Source organism: Penicillium hordei, assembly GCF_028827395.1.
Source record: "Penicillium hordei strain IBT 12815 chromosome Unknown utg000002l_segment0_segment0, whole genome shotgun sequence".
NCBI lineage: Eukaryota > Fungi > Ascomycota > Eurotiomycetes > Eurotiales > Aspergillaceae > Penicillium > Penicillium hordei.
Genome location: NW_026623143.1, coordinates 4,467,751 through 4,486,218, shown reverse-complemented (window position 1 = coordinate 4,486,218; position 18,468 = coordinate 4,467,751). Strand labels below are relative to the sequence as shown.

The window sequence follows — 18,468 nt, the reverse complement described above, 5'->3', positions numbered from 1 at the left end:
TTCGTGGGATACTCGTTATCAAAGTCGAATATTATTTTCAAAGTCCAGTTTTGATGTGGATTTAGGACCTTTTTGAATATACATCCACAGAGTCTTAACCCATGATATCTTGTATTTTTGCTATGAATATTACAAGGAAGTCATGAAGAATCAAAAGTGACTATCCTAGTTCAATTGTTGGCACAGAGTAGTGGAATAGGGGTAGTAACAATGGCAACAAAGGTCGTCGTTCGCACGCGTCTGGAAAGACACCAGAAAGGAGGATGTTTATGAGTGCGAAAAACTACTTCCATGGTGAAGACATGAGTACTATATATGTATTTCATTTACACACTTCAATATTTTTATAAATACATAAACATATTAGACGTTGCGCTCTGCAAAGCTCTGAATCAGACCCTCAAGAGTCGGTTCATACTCCTTCAAGCTGACCTGGTCACCCTCGAGAATAGTGTTGGCCTGTACAAAGACCTTACGCGGGACCTTGTTCTTCAAAACAACGTCACGAATGGTGGTTCCCCACCAGCTGTCAACAGAGGTAATATCATCATACAAGCCCTTACCAGCCTCAATATCTGCGGTACTCTTGTAGATATGCAGCTTCTGGAGGTACTTCTCCACGGCAGGGCGTCCGTGAGTCAGAATCTTGGACCGGTCAAGATGGATCTCTAGATCAGAGAGATCGTCTTTGTTGTAAGACAACTTGACAAAGTCATCGCCGGCATCGAGGAAGGTGCGCAGAATACTGTACCGAGCCTGCATGTGTGCCTGGCCCCATTTCTGGGTCTTCGGATCCCAGAACTCGAGGGCAACCAGACCAGCGCGAGCCATGGAAAGGTAGGCTGCGAACAGGACGTCGCCGGCCTTACCGGCCAAGTCTTCCTTGCCATCGCCGAATCCGAAGATCTTCAGGATTTCAAAGTCGCAGGCAAGCACCATGGCCACACACTCAGCACGGCACTCCTCATACGATGAAGCAATGGAACCAAAGACCGAGCTCCACGTCTGTCCAGGCTTGTACCAGGTCGACACGGCCCTGTTGGTGACGGGGCTGATGGGTGGGTTCTTAATGTCAAAGTTATACTCCCCTGGTGCTGTTTCCTGCAGCAGCTTGCCAGTTCCATGACCCAACAATTCATGGATGCCGACCTGGACCTCAAAGGCAGGGTCCCGGAATGCGCGGTAAACCTCCTGGTCACTCTCGGCAATGAAAGGAATAGCCTCGTTAGGAGCCTTGGCGCTAAGAACATTGCCCAGAGACACGTTCTTGAAGCCGAGGTTCTGGCGAATGTCATCATAGTTGGGCAGGTTGATGCCAGCTGGGAGACCGGAGCCGGCGAAGGTCAAGACCTCCAACGATGTGAAATCGGGGCTGAGGAACTTGTCTTTCTCAAAGTCTGTGCCCCAGGGCAGCTTAGGAATCATGCTCTCGGCACTATCAACCAGTGTACCAAAGGCTCGGGTGCGCTCGAGATTGACCTGTAAATGTTAGCGACGGCAGTCTATATGATTTCAGCACGTTCCATACATACCAAAGCAACGAAGCCTTCCCATTCTCCGCGCACACCATGGGGGTCTCTGTATGTTTCAACAAAGCCCAGGTTCGTCTCGAGAACGGGCTTCTGATCCTTAACCCAGATACGCTGGCTCTCCTTGAAAGCCTCGATGGACCCAGATCCGAATGAGAGAGCATATGAATCCAACATTTTCTTCTGGTTATCATTTGCCGCAGCAAGTCCAGCCTGCTTGGTGCTGTGCGCGATCTTTGCCATCTCCTCTTGGTAGTCACCGAAGACAAGACGCAGCGTCTTTCCCTTCAGATCTCCGTCCAGTACAAATGTGTCCACATCACCGAGATCCCGGTCTCTCGTAGGAGGCGACGAAACACCAGATGCAACCAAAAGCTCGAAATCACCCGAAGATGTCTTCCGGATTCTAGTATTCTCCAACGCAAGTCCCTTCTTCTCCATCAAGTCACCAATTGCTGTGATCTCCTCCTGTGAGATCGTCGGCGAATCGGGGTAGTAGGTGGTAATGTGGCCGCCCTTGGGATACCCGAGGTGCATCATCGACTGTTCACTGGTCTCATAGATCCCTCCTCCAGTGGCGTTAGCCTTCTGGAAGGCCGCCTTCGTCTCCGGAGTAGCCGAAGCCAGAGCCTCGAATGCGGATGGGGACAGCCGAGGGATGAACTTTGAGTCACCAAAGCCCTTGTAGTTTCCGCAGTTGCCCAAGAATTGACCCGCATATTCAAGGAAGAAACGGAGGTCTTCAGAGCTGACTTGTGTTTTCTCCGCGAGGCTGTTCCAGTCGCCATTGGAGGCGTGGTAGAGTGACAGGATGAGGTCGTATATAGGTTCGGACTCGGGGGAAACCTGACGCAGAGTGACTCGAGTGCCCTCAAATGCAGCTCTGTACACATGCGAGAGAGGTTAGCTGCCAATAGCTCTTAGAAGATGTGGTACTGCGGGCGGACCCCAGGAACACAGGAACACCATACCTGCTCATGAAGTGGGCATATTTTCTCAAGTTCTGGTCTTTGAGGGTATCAAAGTGTGGCTTGACTTCCAGCCTGACCACAGTAGGAGGCGAATCAGCCAGGTAGTGCTGTTTGATGCTTTCGTCCATGGCGCGAGTTCTATGGGAATGCGAGGAGAAGGTTTTTGCCAGTCTGAGAGTCGACCGGCTATATATCCGATGGAGGGGTAACAAAGGTAACACGGAGCTCCGGGAGAACAAATGCGGCGCAATGCCACGCATAGAGTACATATGGAGGGGTTTGACGACGTAGTATGACATACTCATGAGGAGGCACCAATCAGGTACGTGGCTCCATAGCTACGGTCGGATCCCCGATGGAGTCCGATCGGCATTGCTTGACACAGATTTCGATTTGCTAAGTGAATGTTTTACATTTGTCACTTTGCTTAATTACAACTGTTGCAGTTACTATTTACTATGTCAAGGATGTACAATAATAGCAATAACAGCACTGACAACAATAAAAGGGGGTATCAGCCAAAAAAATAACAAGAAATGTCTCTTATATCAGACTCTCATACTTGTCCAATCCTTGCTTTTGAGTTCCCTGCTGTGTCGCGGCTGTGCCTTGGAAAGATGATGGTCTGTTGGCTGTGTTCATCGGAGGGGGCCTCATAGCGCTGTTGGACAACATGTTTCCTGCAGGAGGTGGGGGGATTGAGAATGAGGAGTAGTTGGGTGCCGGTTGAGCAGTTGACCCGGACATATGATTCGAGGGTGTCATGGTCGACATGGACCCCAAAGTCTGACCCGGTGGGCCTGTGTGGGATCGAACATTGGCATTTGCCGGGGTTCCCCAGGCAGAGGATGAGGGCTGCATAGTAGGGAAGGCTTGAGCAATCGGTGAAGCTTGCCGAGCAGGAGCAGGAGCAGGAGCAAGAGACGGGAAAGAGCCCAATTTCTGATCTGGAGTAATGGAACGGAAGCCAAGATTAGACTGCTGGCTCAAGGCATTCGCTTGTTGTGTCATGCCTGCATTATTTGAAGACCAGGAGAATGAAGGCGACATGCTAGGGACCGCTGGCTTGGCTGGCTCCATACTACCCCACATATCAATGCTCTGGCCATTTGTAGGAGATGCCTTCTTTCCAAGAACAAGGCGCTCAAAGCTGCCAGCACCGGCGTCCGCATCGGGCGAACTGAGGCCTGTGGCGGACTGCGAAAATTCGTCAGCACCATTCTGGAAGCCCGTTGATCCAGCGGCAGAGGATAGCTCTTGCAGCTTTTTGGTTTGTTCCTGTTCAATCCTCGTTGAGAGAGTTTTTATCAGAGCCATAAAGGCATTGAATTGTTTAAGGCTCAAAAGTGGCCCAAGACTGAAACTCCAGAGAACCGGCAGAACTTCCAAAGCCAAGAATTCGGTGTCTGCGACGGTCCCAACCTGACGAAACACCTTCAACGACGCCATCATCACCGACGGTTCTTTCGTTTTGATCGCCTTGAGAGATGGGACAAGCTTTTCTTGAATGGTGTACTTGTCCAAAATCGAGGACTTGGCTGGTTTCGACTTGGTCGCCTGGATTCCGGACAGATCATCGTCAAGCCCGTCTGAAACATCCGCAGAGGCCCCGCAAAGCACACTAAAAGCTTCCAGGCTGCGGACCTTGATAGCAAGGCTGCTAGTGCGACTGAATGTGGCAGCAATGGGAGGGAATACCTCGTTCTTGACCGTGCTAAAGTCGAGAACTGGGAGCATCACAGGAAGGCATTTAAGGGAAGCATCCACCAAAGAGTGTGTGGGAGAATCCAGCCCGAGCCGAATCAGGGGTAGAATATCTAGAAATAAACGTTAGATATAGGCCGAAAGGTTTCCATTGACAAACCGCACCATCTTTGAACTCCATTCCCGAACAACTATCAGCAATCAGATTCATGTTATCAAGCACAACCATGAGGCCGGCATCTTTCTTCGAGTCTCGTTCAGCAGCCCCCTTGCCCGAGCCAATTCCAAATACTTCTTTCAGACGAGGGATGATTCTCTCTGGGAACACGCGGCGTCCGTTGGGAATCCGCTGTAGGATGCCGAAGACATTTTGCAATATCAACGGAAGCAGTTCCCGATCCTTCAATTCGTCCATCAACGCTCCCAATAGCTTTCTCTCTAGAACAGAAACGGGGAACTCAGGTAGTACCCGTTGTAAACCACGCAAGAATTGAGACTTCTCATTGGGATTTTTTGCTGGCAAAGATTCCAGGAACCGGATAGTGGAAACTAGCACGTTATCAAAGTACTGTGATTGTTGGAACTCTCGAGCATTCATGCGTTGGGCAGGCCGTCTGGTAATGAGCCTCGGTAGGACATGAGAAACTAGATCTTTGGGAATCGGCTTCGAACAGAGGAAATTATTGCTCTGCGATGGAGTGGAAGACGGAGAGCTCAGCAATTTCTTATATGTGGACAAGTTTGCGTGCGTTTGTAAAGGCGAGGCATGCGGAGAATTGTACAGAGCAATGATGACAAGACCCAAGGAGAAGAGATCGGCGGCTGACGATACGTTGGAGTCCATGGCAAAGTCAGGCGACGTGTAGTCAAGGGTCAATTGTACTGAAGCGGGAAGCCTCGGTTCCTGATAGAGAACCTCAGACACAGCCAATGGCGGCAGCGATGAACGTGTTTCAGAAGAGTCCGGAGGCCCCGCGAATCCCAGACCAGAGATCTTCCAATCTGATTTGGCATTGATATAGATGGCCTCCGGGTTCAGATTTCCATGGACTAAGCCCGCAGACTCGTGGAGGAATTCAAGACCCTTGGCAACTTGCAAGAGTCCCTTTTGAATTTCCAGCTCATCAATATCCACATCTCTTCTTCTCCGAGTCCCATCAGCCTCCTCAACCACGTACCGGCTGCTTCGCGAACCAGCGCGTGTGGTATTCTCTTGGTCGTCTTTTTCTAGCAGCAGCCCGGAAAGTGAGGCGGTGAGATGTTCCGTGGCAAACATGAGACCACCGTTACGCGTCTCCTCCACAGGCTCGAGCACCTGAAGAATCGATGGGTGCCGTAGGCGCGCTAGATTGCTTGCTTCGCGCTTAAGTCGCTCGATCACATCGTCCTGTAGCTTCTTCGAGGAGGACCCAGAACCCCTCCCAAATCCACTAGAGCGTGTCTCTAGTGACTTGCGATCAAAGATAAACACGGATGCGGCCGTTCCCGTAGACTTCTTCTTTGCATCGTGGATTTTCCAGGGGCCGGAGTAGACGGTGGGGTTAGGGGAGATTTGGTAATTGGCGGAAATATTGGAACTGAACGACTTAAGCGCAGATGAGAACATTGTGATGAGGCCGCAGGCGAGAATTGGTCTGAACGATAGTCGATGGAATGAAGGGAGTTGTTCGTTTCACAGTGTCGTCACGGTATAGCCAGCACAAGACATGTTTATTTTCAATACAGCGGAATTTAGAAGGGGTTTCAAAGGGAGGCGAGCCGAAGTTGGAATTCGATGGCTAATGGGGGGTCAAAAACATTAGCTCAAAGGCTCAGAGGAATTGTCCACAGGTTGCATACTTGGTCAACCCACCCAATACGACCTCAAGTCCTCGATAACAACTCCTATCAGACTCATCACGTGATACTGTCAATAGATGCTCTGTTGCCTTAGGCATTAAATATTTTATTGCTGACGCAGCAGGTTGCGCCTGAACTCTCACAACTGACTCAATCCAGCTCAACCGACACAAACCGCAGAGAGCCGAATAAAGCCGAGGTCGGCGGACAACTCTAATTTACAGCTGCTGATTGGCCAATATCGCATCGACATTCTGTATCTGTAGGGCGGTGGCAGAACTTCACATCTTAGGCCTCCGAGTCATCGGAGTTGTTCTCGAGCTCCGCAGAGATACAGAGTTCTGGTGTGGAGTCATCCTTCTACTTGTGATATAAACCCCCATTGACTTGCTCGATTTCAGTATGTTTATAATTCTTCCAGTGACTCAATTGGCACACTCTCCACTCTCTATACCCCTGACTGGCCCTTGAATCGTTCCTAACATCACCAGAGTCATGAAGTCGCTTCACCAATTGGCTCGCCGACAGGCACTGACCGGGCTTGCAATGCCCCGCGTCCTCTCGTCACAGAACATTGCCGCCAGCCGGACATGGCAGAGAGCTTTCAGCGCCTCCACGGCGGCCGCCTCCCAGCTCCCAGGTCTTGATGCTTCGAAATTGACTATCACTAAGACCACTACGCCCAAGGAGCTAACGGACTCCAAGGATCTTGTCTTTGGCAAGTACTTCACAGGTAAGTGAATCTCTGCGCTTTATTGCCGTCCAGTCACTGACCAGAAGCAACTGTAGATCACATGCTCTCCGTGGAGTGGACAGCTACCGACGGATGGCACGCACCTCGCATTGTCCCCTACCAGAACCTCAGCTTGGATCCTGCAACTTGTGTGTTCCACTATGCATTTGAATGCTTCGAGGGCATGAAGGCGTATAAGGACAGTACCGGCGGCATCCGTCTGTTCCGCCCCAACAAGAACATGGAACGCCTAAACAAGTCTTCTGCGCGCATTGCTCTTCCTACCGTGGACGGTGACGCACTGACAAAGATCATTGGAGAACTTGTGAAGCTCGATAGTCGGTTCATCCCGGAGTGAGCATATCTTGTGTACACCAGATGAACATCATTACTAACCTCCATAGTGCTCGTGGCTACTCCTTGTACCTTCGCCCTACCATGATCGGTACCCAAAAGACCCTGGGCGTTGGCCCACCGGGATCCGCTCTCCTGTATGTCATTGCCAGCCCCGTGGGTCCTTACTACCCAACTGGCTTCAAGGCCATCTCCCTGGAGGCCACTGATTACGCCGTCCGCGCCTGGCCCGGCGGTGTTGGTGACAAGAAGCTTGGAGCCAACTATGCTCCCTGCATTCTGCCTCAACTCGAGGCCGCATCCCGTGGTTTCCAGCAGAACCTGTGGCTCTTCGGCGAGGAGGAATATGTTACCGAGGTCGGCACAATGAACCTCTTCATTGCTTTGAAGAACAAGGAGACCGGACAGAAGGAGCTTATCACTGCTCCTCTTGACGGTACAATTTTGGAGGGTGTCACTCGTGACTCTGTTCTGACTCTCGCCCGTGAGAGACTCGGTCCCAAGGGCTGGAACATTTCCGAGCGCAAGATTCGCATGTCTGAGGTTGCCCAGGCATCTGAGGAGGGCCGCATGATCGAGGTTTTCGGCGCTGGCACTGCTGCCATCGTCAGCCCTGTTCGTAACATCAGTTACCGAGGCAAGATGGTTGATTGTGGTTTGAAGGAGGATGAGGAGGCTGGTGAGATTGCTCTCCAGATGAAGAACTGGATCGAGGGTATCCAATACGGTGACGAGAAGAACCCTTGGAGGTAAATTGTCCCTAATGTTGAACCGGATGACGATATACTAACAATCTATTAGTGTCACTATCTAAGACAGATATGTCAGATAAAAGGGCTTCTGCACCCAGGCTTTGTGGTATGGCGACAGGCTTTCAAAAGTCCGCAGGGTATATTTTCTTGATTAATTTTGCATTTGTTTGAATATTTGAGGTACCGAGGCTACCGAGCAGCAGCGGGCGTCTTTTACATATCCATCGGGAGCTTGGTTCTTCACATAGAGAGCTTTTCTGATGTTTACTATTTTCGGTTTTTCGTTGAGTCCACGATCTTGTAGAGATATTGAAAGGGAATCACCTTCCAGTGTATACTCCGAGTATGGTCACATGCTGTAGGAGTGTCAAATCGCAGTTGCTAAAGGGAGACATATACCTAGGTGAGGTTTTATCTAGTCAGTTTAGCTCCCTTGGCCCTCCCCAAGTCGTAGTATACCAACACACGATGGACTTTGTAATTGGGCCGGGGTCCATTCGCATACTAGCTCAATGGAATGCCCTCTGGACATTGATTGAGGAGAAATTTTGGAGTAACCAAGACCTGATAGGCCATTCAGAGGCTAGTAGAGACGAAACGGCTTTCGAGGTGGTGGTTTTCTTGCTGATTCTTGATTTCACCGCTTTATGACAGCCTCCTATACTCCCGTTATCCAGGTAAGACTTTGCTCTATTCGACGCAGTATTTGATGGGTTTTTATGTTATCATTTGATGTGTGAAACAGCCCATTGCGAGGGGAAAACAAAGAACTCACATGACAGCATGGGCTCTATCGTTGGAAGTGTACTAGGATTTGCATGATTTTGATTGAGACTGAACTATATATCTTCATTACAGCTAGTGGAATGTGGTTATATATTGGCGTGGGACTTGTTTATATAACGCAATGATCAATAGCCTATTTACCCAGAGAGAGGAAGAAGAAGAAGAAGAAGAAGAAGAAGAAAAAGCGACAGAGACTTTGTTGGTAGGCTTGTAAAAGTAGAATCTTCAGATTATAGTAGAAGAAAAGGCGCTGTAAATGGCATAAATAACATAAATTACAGTTACTACTTAGTAAACCTTGGTCTTTAGTAGTTTATTTATATCTCTTCCTTAAGAAAAGACTATTTAGGGGGTGCGGTTAGCAAATCATATAGATTTGGTTTCATATATCACCGTGACTACCGGAATCGGTAGATAAACTAACGGTGGTCAAATACAAAACAGTAAGCACTGGACTTTTTTTTACGGTATTTTCTTTTGCTCCGAGACCCGAAACACTTTCTAAGCCATCATTTACAGAAAAGTCACCTAAGATTATTTCATTAAAGCCAATAGCTCGAATAGGACCCGAAATCTTCCTCTTCCAGCGATAATGTAAACCCTGTCCAAGGCCGACCACCAGATTCAGCATTAAGCACAGATAGTGCTAAGACATCTGCCATTCTATACAATTTGATACATCCAAGCACATAGAGTTTCAGACAGGTTAGTCATACCTCCCAGCTTTGATTCTGTACCGACACAGTGCTGACGAGTGTCAGCCACCCGTACCTATGACCCCGCCCGTTTCTTGGACATTTCACGTTGACTTCCCCTCATATGCTAGCCGAGGACAAGCCCTAGAGATAGGACCATACAAGTCAATCTAGTCACAAGGGCTTCGAGACCCAATCAATATCTCCAATCGATAGTTCGGGTGAATGGGTCATATCGCAACAATACGGCCTAGACCAACGGTACATATCTAGATGTAACTTGACCGAAAACTAGGTAAAGTAGGCGACATGCAGCACGTGGGCCACGTGGAATGAGGCTAAACCCAGACGCGACAAGTGAAGTGAGAGCGAAAGTAGAAAAAGAACGCACGGGTCGGCTTTTTCCGTACTAGAGAAGGTTTCAGGCTCAGTCTGTACGCCCTTCAGCTACGTATTGGGCAAAAATTAGAATCACAGCGGGACACAACATGCGGTTCAGAATGTCCTGCATGGATAACAATGGGGGTTGTTTGATCTCATAGGCTGAATGCGGTGCTCAGCATATTCGGGTGGGTTGCAATGAGGACTCTTATGAATTCTATTGCTGCATTGCGGGAGATAAGCGGACTCGGGGGGATATGTGTGGCTTGGAGGGGAACTGGTGGTCAGCTTCTTCTTATCTTGGGATACCCCCGACGAGAGTCTATAATTATTCTCCTCCGGACTTATTGTTGACCTGTACAGGACAAATATAAACGCAAACTTGGGAGTCATTAAGTGCCGATGTTTTCTGTATGACTCGAGACAACCTTGGAAGAGTAGCAATGAGCTAGACAATTTTAACCATGTTTGATTTGCAGTTGCCATGGACTCGCATTCGGGGTGATGTTGTTTGATAGTGTCCAGCTTCAGCACTGGACGCCTTGTCCGACGTCCCCGACCTAGGCTAATCCATTTGAAGGAAAGTCGGCTGAGGTTGACGCGCCCAGTAGGTGCGCTTGAATGGTCTTTTGCGCTCGGTCCATTTCGTGTTTCGTGTAACAATCCAATCCGAGAACGCCAACGTGCCAGCACGACGCAAGAGGCTCAGAGATTGCCGTCACTGATCTTCCCTGAGTCACATCAAACTTCGCCCCAAAATTTTTTTTAAAATGGGAAATTTTAAAAAGCAAAGTAAATCACAATGGGGAAAGAGACGAGGCATTCTGCAGACAGGCGTGTGTCATGGGGGGTGCATCTCGGACACAGTAAGGTCGGGGGCTGCATGATAGTCGTCCACCGCCAGGAACATTCTTCTAGATGGTGACTAGAAGGCTCAAAATGCAACCCATCCAAGCATCCGGGGACAACCATGGTATGTGAATGGCTACAATCCCTGCAGGAGGAAGAGTTTCCACTAGGATGGCTGTGCAATGCTTAGAATTCCAGCTGGAGGCATGGACAGCATTAGCGGTGAAGACAAGTATGTACGGGGTACCTGAGCTGTCGTGCTCATTGAGCGTGTCACTGAGGTCATGGGATGCCTCTACGACATTACTCGATCAGGAATAAGAAGGTGTCCTGTTCAGCCCTATATAGGGAGACAATGACGAGAACTTTCGGGCCACGCACTAGCGGAGTTGGTTCCTAATACGCACTGCATTCCTGCTATTAACTCCGACCCGGATTGGTGGAGAGACCCTGCAAGGCTACCTATTCATAGCCTAAGTTGTCTTACCTGAAAAAGAGCCTCTTTTTTCTTTTGTGGATTTCGTGGATTTCCCTCTCCCCCGCCCTCTAAACCCCCTTGTCCGGACTACGAATGATGTCCACTGTATTTTTTTTTTTTGGTTCGGAGTCAAGCATCCGGGTCTGAGCATATCTCCGAGGACTAGAAAATAGACTGGATAGTTGGCAAATAATGTACCTTAATTCCTAATTCCTAATCCCTAATTCCTAATTCCTAACTACGGACGGAGTACGGAGTCGGAGTACGGAGAATACGGATTTATTGCGCATCATATGCCTAGATTGGTATTCGCGATGCCGCCAATCAGGCAACCAGTGGAAGCGCGTTAATGAAGTCATCACAGAGAATAATAATGGTTACAATAATTATAAAAAAAGAAAAAGAAAAAGAAAAACTGCCAAGAAAAGTGAAGTTACATTAATTATAGAAATGTCATTGAAGGAAAGTGTGTCTATTCCAGTACAGGTGAATCAATGTATACGAGCAACCCAATTGCGGTTTAAAGAGAATTTTGTAGGCGATACAGGCCCGATTTTCCAGGATGCCTAGACTCCCCAGAAAAGTGAACATTTTTTTTAGTTTCCTTGTCTATAGTCCTGAATATCACGCCAAAAAACTCTCCATTACCCCAATACTGGAATAATCCTTATGATCCGCCAAAGAGTCAGATCTTTATCCCCTTAGTCCGTTGCCAAGATGAAGATTTAAAAAAAAAACAAAAACAAAAAAAAAACGTGGTAATGACCGTGCATATTGTAGCAGCCCACGTGAGAATAGAGAAAGAAAGTAAAACGCAAGGTGTAACCCCAAAATCCACGCAGCCCGTTTCATCCCTGGACATATCGTGTCTCGGGCCAGTCAGGTCGAATGAGGATCACCCTCCAAGCGAACGTCTGGTTAGCGTGCCCCGGCCCAACTCCAATAATTCATCCTACCGTCTTGGATCTGGATCATACGCCGTACAACTTTTGTGCTACATGTTAGATCTGAGATTCACCCCCTGGTCCAGAACTGACCGGTCTGTCGGTGTTTTAGTAGTTTTAGTAGTTTCAGTAGTTTCAGTAGTTTCAGTAGTTTCAGTAGTTTGATAGTTTGGTAGTTTGGTAGTTTGGTAGTTTGGTAGTTTGGCAGTTTGGTAGTTTGGCAGTTTGGTAGTTTAGTAGTTTAGTAGTTTTAATAGATTTGGTTTAGCCTTGAATAGGTGGGTGTTTTAATTGTTTCAAGATATTAAGGTGTTTTAAGTGTGTTAGTAGATTGATAGGCTATTAGAGTAATTAGAGGGTTTCATAAATCCCAAAGAGTGTTAATTTGCCGTATTACCAGAGGCTGAACATGGATCCCCGAGCAAATTAATTAAAACCCCAAAAACCCAAAAGAAAAAAACAATAATAAAATAAAATAACCGGGACTTTGTGCACATGGCAGGTCGAGTCTAATGGTATTCGAGCACGGACTGAGCTGGTTATCGCGACGGGGCTTAGCTGCAAGGCCCGAAAAACCAATTCCAGCTGATCAATGGGGAGCCTTAAGAGATCCCTCTTAATTCTTATATATAAATATACTGGCATCCACTTGGTCTCGGATCTTTAGCCTCATAGCCCCGTTATCACAACCCTCCACTTTCACCTTCTACGCTTCTACATCTACTATACTATACTATTCTCTATTCTCTACGCTCTATTCTGTACTTTATCTTTTGTCTCCGCTCTTAGCTTTTACCTCTTTTACCATGAATCGCTCTCCATCGTATGATGGCCGTTCAGGCTCTCGTGGTAGTCACAGCAACAGCAGCGCATTCAGTCCCAACGCCAACCCAAACGAGGACTGGACCAAGATCTCTGATCTCGCGGAGCGTCGCCGCATTCAAAACCGTATCGCCCAGCGCAACTATCGTAAGTAAAAGACAAATCCCAGAGTCTCATACATTTTCTGACTCGGCGCAACCCAACAGGCAAGAAACTGAAGCGCCGCTTGGAAGATCTCGAGAGACGGGCTGCAACTTCTGCTTCACCCGAACAATCACACGCCGAGCCAGTGTCTCCGAAGCCATCCCCAAAGACTCGAACAAAGCAGCGATCCTCCAAACCCACCGATGTCAAGCCTCACTCGCAGTCAGACCGATCTGCTCCGTACGACTACTATTCCCCCGAGGACCGTCAAACAATGTTCGCCCAGCAATGTACTCGCCAGCTCTCTGCATCACCCCCACCAGTCTTCTCCTACCCATCCATGTCATCCTATGACACCTACCGGCAGTCCGCCTACTCCCAGTCCCCCATCTACCACGCCGCACCGAGCACCTACAGCGAAATCGCCTACCAGACCGAGTATGGCGAGCCCGTCCCCTCGCTGGTCCCTGTGCTTCCATCGATGCAGGCCCGCAAACTGGCCTATGATGAAGACCTGATCAGTCCATTCAGTATGAGCTATGCAACTATGGCCGGGATCGATCTGTGCCAACAGCAAGCCCAGGCGCAGTCCCATTCTCAACACCAGCCTTCTGCGCTTCCGGTACATTTTCCTCGCTGAACATACTCATTCGACCAGTCAGCTAATATCTGTCTGTGTTTTCTTTTCCAGATGCCAGCACTTGCATACTACGAGGATCGACCATCGACGTCACCAGAGGCATCTATTTTCACATTCCCGCTCACACCGGAATCAGCCCCATGCTCACCTCAAATGCATTATGAGTACGATCTACGGCCATAAGGCGATCGGGGGATCGGGGACGCAACAGACCGAGCGGGTGTTTCCGCCCCAAGGTCTGACCCCGAACGTCGGACTCGAATCCATCCGCCACGTTTTTTTTTTTTTTCCTGTTGCCTTCTCCCGAGCTCTCCACTCTCGATTTATTTATCTATTTTGGTTTTTTGGTTTATTCTTTCTTTTGGTATTTGTGTTAGCCCTTTTTTTTATTTTTTTTTCTACGTGTGATGAGATAGTTGCATGATAACTGGTGTTGATTTTTCTTTTTTTATTGGCGGTGTTAAAAGGGAACAGGGATGAGCTAGGGAGCCACGTTGAATTGTTTTCTTTTCTTTTCTGGGTTTGTCTTTTGTCTTTTGTGCTTTTTTTTTTTTTGGGTCTGTTTTCTCTCTGTTTTGATTAAATGCAGATTTACAGAGTACAGATGGCGAATTTGATTATCTCTCAATATAGAATCTTATATTATAACAAGGGAGCATTCTTATAGTGATTGGTTCAAACCCTCAACTTGACTTGCATAACTCCACGGCCCCCAAACCTCCGTGCGGGATTTTCATTTTCAGCTTAGCCAAAAACATTTTACAGCTCAACGCTTTCCGGTTCTAGAGGTCTCAACGGTGATTGTCGTACTTCGTACTTCGTATCCTCTATTCTTTGATGTTCCCCAGTTTGATAGCCCTAACTAGTGAAACTGAAACACAGTTTAAAGATGACAATCCACAGACCAGTTTCTTAAAGCGGACAAGTTCTAGTTCATACATGACTCAAACAAGTCTCGAACTCACCGAAGTCCAATAACCATCAACTAAGGACCAGTCTACTGGGAAACCCCCGATCCCTGCAGAACGAGACGATACCCACCCCCCACGCAACACTCTCGTTCCCGACATATTGGCAACTAAAACAGCCACCCCAAATTTGCTTTGAAAGGATTTGGAAATTGCTCCCTTCCAGATGGACCCGAAATTCCAACGAATCCATCGGATGATGCAATCTGCAAGCTGTAATCTGCAATATCCGCCCCATCAAATCCCCACTATCCCGGTTACATAGGATATACGCAGAGGTACGGAGTTGGCCCGAGGATTGTGCTGCGCCTCAACTCTTCGCTTCCCCCCTCCTTTCACGCATTTGTACTTTGGCTAGGGACAGCACATTAACCAAGGTCCCCTCAAGACTAAAGCCGAAAACTGGAGCCAAGCAAAACATGCCTTCTCTGGCGTTTCCCAACACTCGCATCCGTTTCGGATTGGCGATGTTTCGCCCGGCTATAAGGGACAGTTTACATCCGGGTTCGAAAGGTCTCGGAGCCATCGCCCACCTATGACTCCTTCCAGTGATTACTATTCAGGTCCGGTATCACGGCCATATGCAATAACACAAAGAAACCTCGGATCATACTATGACGCGTCCAAAAATAAAGATAAAAATGAAAATAAATAAAAATAAAAATGAAAATAAAAATCAATGGCCTCCTCAAGATATCGGCCGTTAACGGTATACTAGTCTACTGTTTTTTTTTTTACTAGTCATTTGAGGGGTTGGGGCTGAAATGACAGAAAATCAGCTTTAATTTAGGTCATTTTTATTCCCGTTCAACCCACATGGAATTTAGGGGCCAGAGGCTAAAGGGTCAAATGAATGCATGTCGAAGCCAGCCAATAATCTTCTTTTTCCTATCCTAGCTTAGCTTGGGGGCGGCATCTTCTTATCAGGGTTGGCGGCTCTGGTCTGCAGCGTTCCCGCCTATCCCCCATCCCTGACTGTGGATCAAAATATACAAAAGAGGATCGTTGGCATTGGCCAAAAAGGAAGGTGCTTTATAATAAATGAACATTACATTCCAAATCCCCCTCTTTGCACGTTGCATGTTGCATGTTGCAGTGATTCACCCGCATTGTCCTCAACCTTATCTACAGAAGCCAAAAAGGTCAACCCGGTCAATATTGCCGAGGAAGTTTGGCATGGAAAAGCCCGAATAAGCAAATGAAGAGAGAAAAAAAGGCGTCTTTCAGCCTGGGCTTTCATGCTGAATGAATTTAGGAATGCTCGAGAACATTTACCCCGGTACTCCGTGCTCCGTGTTCCGTGCTCCGTGCTCCGTACTCCGGAGGGCGGGGGATATATCTAAAGCATACAAATACACTACAAGGAAACCCCAGTCCGACAGTAACTCCACATACATAAAACAAACGAAAACGAAAAAAAAGGAAAAGAAAACAGGAATATGCAACTGAAAAAGTAGAACGGAACAAAGTTCCCAGAGTTATCCACAGATGTGACGAGCCAAGCTGAATGTGAATCCCGTTGAAAAATGATGATAATTTATGATAATTTAGACTCGATAATCAACAAGTCAGCCTATCGCCTGCCAGACCCATCGGACGCCTTAAGGGATATGCGTCAAACTCCACATTCCTGCAGTGGGGCTGGCCGCAGCACGGGAGACCGTAGTATTGGGAATAGGTCTTTCAGTTTTCAAGTCTGGAGTTCTTGGATCGGTTTAACCTTGACGAATGGGGAAAGCAACGCGACAAGTGCATATACGTACATGGTTAGTTTAGTGTCTTATTACAGAGCCATTTTGTAGATACTATTTTCGGACGGACATGCATGGGAAATACTCGGTCGAGCTCGGTCGAAGTCTGGTTGGATTTCGGCTTTTGGACTTCTTTTGGGGGCTGGTCCAGATCGTTCAATTCATTCCGGGGTACCACGCAGTGTGTTTGACAGTGCGTGGCACTAATTGGGTATGCATACGGTATTGTTGTGCTATATGAGCCTCCAATGGATATTTGAGGCAACGGAGTATTCATTGGAGGATTGACGATTTAGGCTCGGGTTCTTCCCGGGCAAAGGGAGAACGTGCGTTAATAATGTTTACCTGACATGTTTGGACTAAAATAATATTCTTATTTCCAGTTCCAAGCCTTGATAAGCTCTTCGTATTGCAAGCAAAGGCTTGTCTTGCTCTTAGTTTATTTTAGTTTCTAAATTCTGGCTTGAATGTCCCACCGGAGGCCCGGAAGTCGTTTTATATTGTGGATTGAAAGCGGCAGGTAGTCTGCTCTCAATTTGCCCACGCGGCTTTAAAAGCTCATTGGATGTGCTTTTAGAAGTAAAAAAAAAAAAAAAAAAAAAAAAAAAAAGGAACTCGGTTAATATAGCTCGATTGGAGAAGGGAAGAGAAACCTGCTTTAGTCGTGTTGTCAGGAGTTCACCTTCGTAGACCACAGACCACAGATGATGGAATGTCGGATCGAAGTCCCCCGAAGGAGAATCCATATTTTCTTTCCTTTCTTGAGTCATCCTTTGACTTTCATAATAATATCGCTCCCCGACAATTGGTTACCCTTCCTCTTGGTTTCACGGATTTCTGATAATGTGACACCCCAGAATGTTGATCTTAGGACAGTGCCGTCCGGAGGCGGAAATCTGTCCGGAATCGGGACTCTTCCGAGCTACAGGAATATCAAAGCAAATAAAGTCTTTGTAACCAGGAGTGATAGGTGAGTAGGGTTATTGTTCTTCATCTATTAAGGTTTGAGGGAGGCAAAATAAACAGCAAAAGAAACAGCACCCACCTATCGTCTACACCAGGACCATAGTAGGCAAACATCCTTCCAATTCCCCCGTGTAATGTCTAGCATACTAGGAGAATCGTCACACTTTCAGGCTGATTGTCAAGGCCTATTACCCAGTGCCAAGATGTAAGATTATGCAGGGACATTAAAGTTAAAGATCTCACTATTCTTCTATGGATCTGTACATTGTCTCGTATTCTTATAGATATAGGCTTGAAGGAGGAAGGATGATTACAAGGGTTGGCTGGAAAGCGATAAACCACTGTTTGAGAAACTAATATAGCAACGTGATCAACGATATATGACCGGAGGTTGGCATGCTCCGGGGCAAGGAACTAAGCGCCGGAGGCTCATGAAGAAAAAGAAAAAAAAGAAAAACCTAGCAACCCCCAGCAACTGAAACCACTAAGTGTTTGAACAAAATAGGGAAAACGAAGAAGAGAGGAGCGTGGCAATATACAATCCCCCTTATTCAACTACGGAGTAGATCAACCCATAACCAAAACCAAAACCAACGCAAACCATGCACCCATCAGCCAAGACCCACTATAACAGCTCATCAACAGCACCACCCAATCCTTGGGAATCACACGCGTCGCCATCAACCGCCCTTGCCTATGCCATATGCCCCATACATATGCCCCATACATATGCCCCGTACATATGCCCCGTACATATGCCATGTGACAGTTCCAGCGTTACACCAGTATCTCGGCATTTTCATAGGAGGAACCAAGTCGAATGTATTGTCTACGCGCCCAACCCCAATAATTTGACCAGGGTGGGCTTGCATATACATATACGCTAACCGTTATACGCGGACACGCTAAATCCCCAAGGATTTCCAGGTGGACCGCTCACCCGCCGTTCCGCCAGTCCGCCGGCCCAGTGCACTAGACTTAATGTGGATTTCTTTGTATACCGAATTTGGATTGCAAATCATGCCCCCTGTACTTTTTTGATGATAAATTATGAGTGATTATGAGTAATTAACCCACAAATCAGATTGATAAGTGGGAAAGCACGGAGTAAGGCCCGGCCGGATACGAGATTGTTGTCATCGGTGGCACGGACATGGTACAT

General features: G+C 47.6%; 4 protein-coding genes across 4 annotated transcripts; 2 read left to right on the top strand and 2 right to left on the bottom strand.

Moving 5' to 3' along the window:
* Window positions 1-363: 363 nt before the first annotated feature.
* N7537_005014 (dipeptidyl-peptidase III) lies at window positions 364-2,769 on the bottom strand (the record flags this gene model as incomplete). Its single annotated transcript, XM_056896071.1, has 3 exons — window positions 364-1,479; window positions 1,533-2,412; window positions 2,501-2,769. 3 exons carry the CDS (start codon window positions 2,767-2,769, stop codon window positions 364-366), a joined length of 2,265 nt encoding a protein of 754 aa, XP_056755819.1.
* Window positions 2,770-3,043: 274 nt separating this feature from the next.
* N7537_005013 (putative protein kinase Scy1) lies at window positions 3,044-5,810 on the bottom strand (the record flags this gene model as incomplete). The annotated part of the gene is made up of 2 exons (XM_056896070.1): window positions 3,044-4,317; window positions 4,370-5,810. 2 exons carry the CDS (start codon window positions 5,808-5,810, stop codon window positions 3,044-3,046), a joined length of 2,715 nt encoding a protein of 904 aa, XP_056755818.1.
* Window positions 5,811-6,538: 728 nt separating this feature from the next.
* Window positions 6,539-7,944, top strand: N7537_005012 (branched-chain amino acid aminotransferase, cytosolic; the record flags this gene model as incomplete). The annotated part of the gene is made up of 4 exons (XM_056896069.1): window positions 6,539-6,776; window positions 6,833-7,130; window positions 7,181-7,879; window positions 7,932-7,944. 4 exons carry the CDS (start codon window positions 6,539-6,541, stop codon window positions 7,942-7,944), a joined length of 1,248 nt encoding a protein of 415 aa, XP_056755817.1.
* Window positions 7,945-12,726: 4,782 nt separating this feature from the next.
* On the top strand, window positions 12,727-13,815 carry N7537_005011 (bZIP transcription factor). The gene is made up of 3 exons (XM_056896068.1): window positions 12,727-12,984; window positions 13,044-13,603; window positions 13,673-13,815. Exons 1-3 carry the CDS (start codon window positions 12,822-12,824, stop codon window positions 13,802-13,804), a joined length of 855 nt encoding a protein of 284 aa, XP_056755816.1. The 5' UTR covers window positions 12,727-12,821; the 3' UTR covers window positions 13,805-13,815.
* The last annotated feature ends 4,653 nt before the right edge of the window (window positions 13,816-18,468 follow it).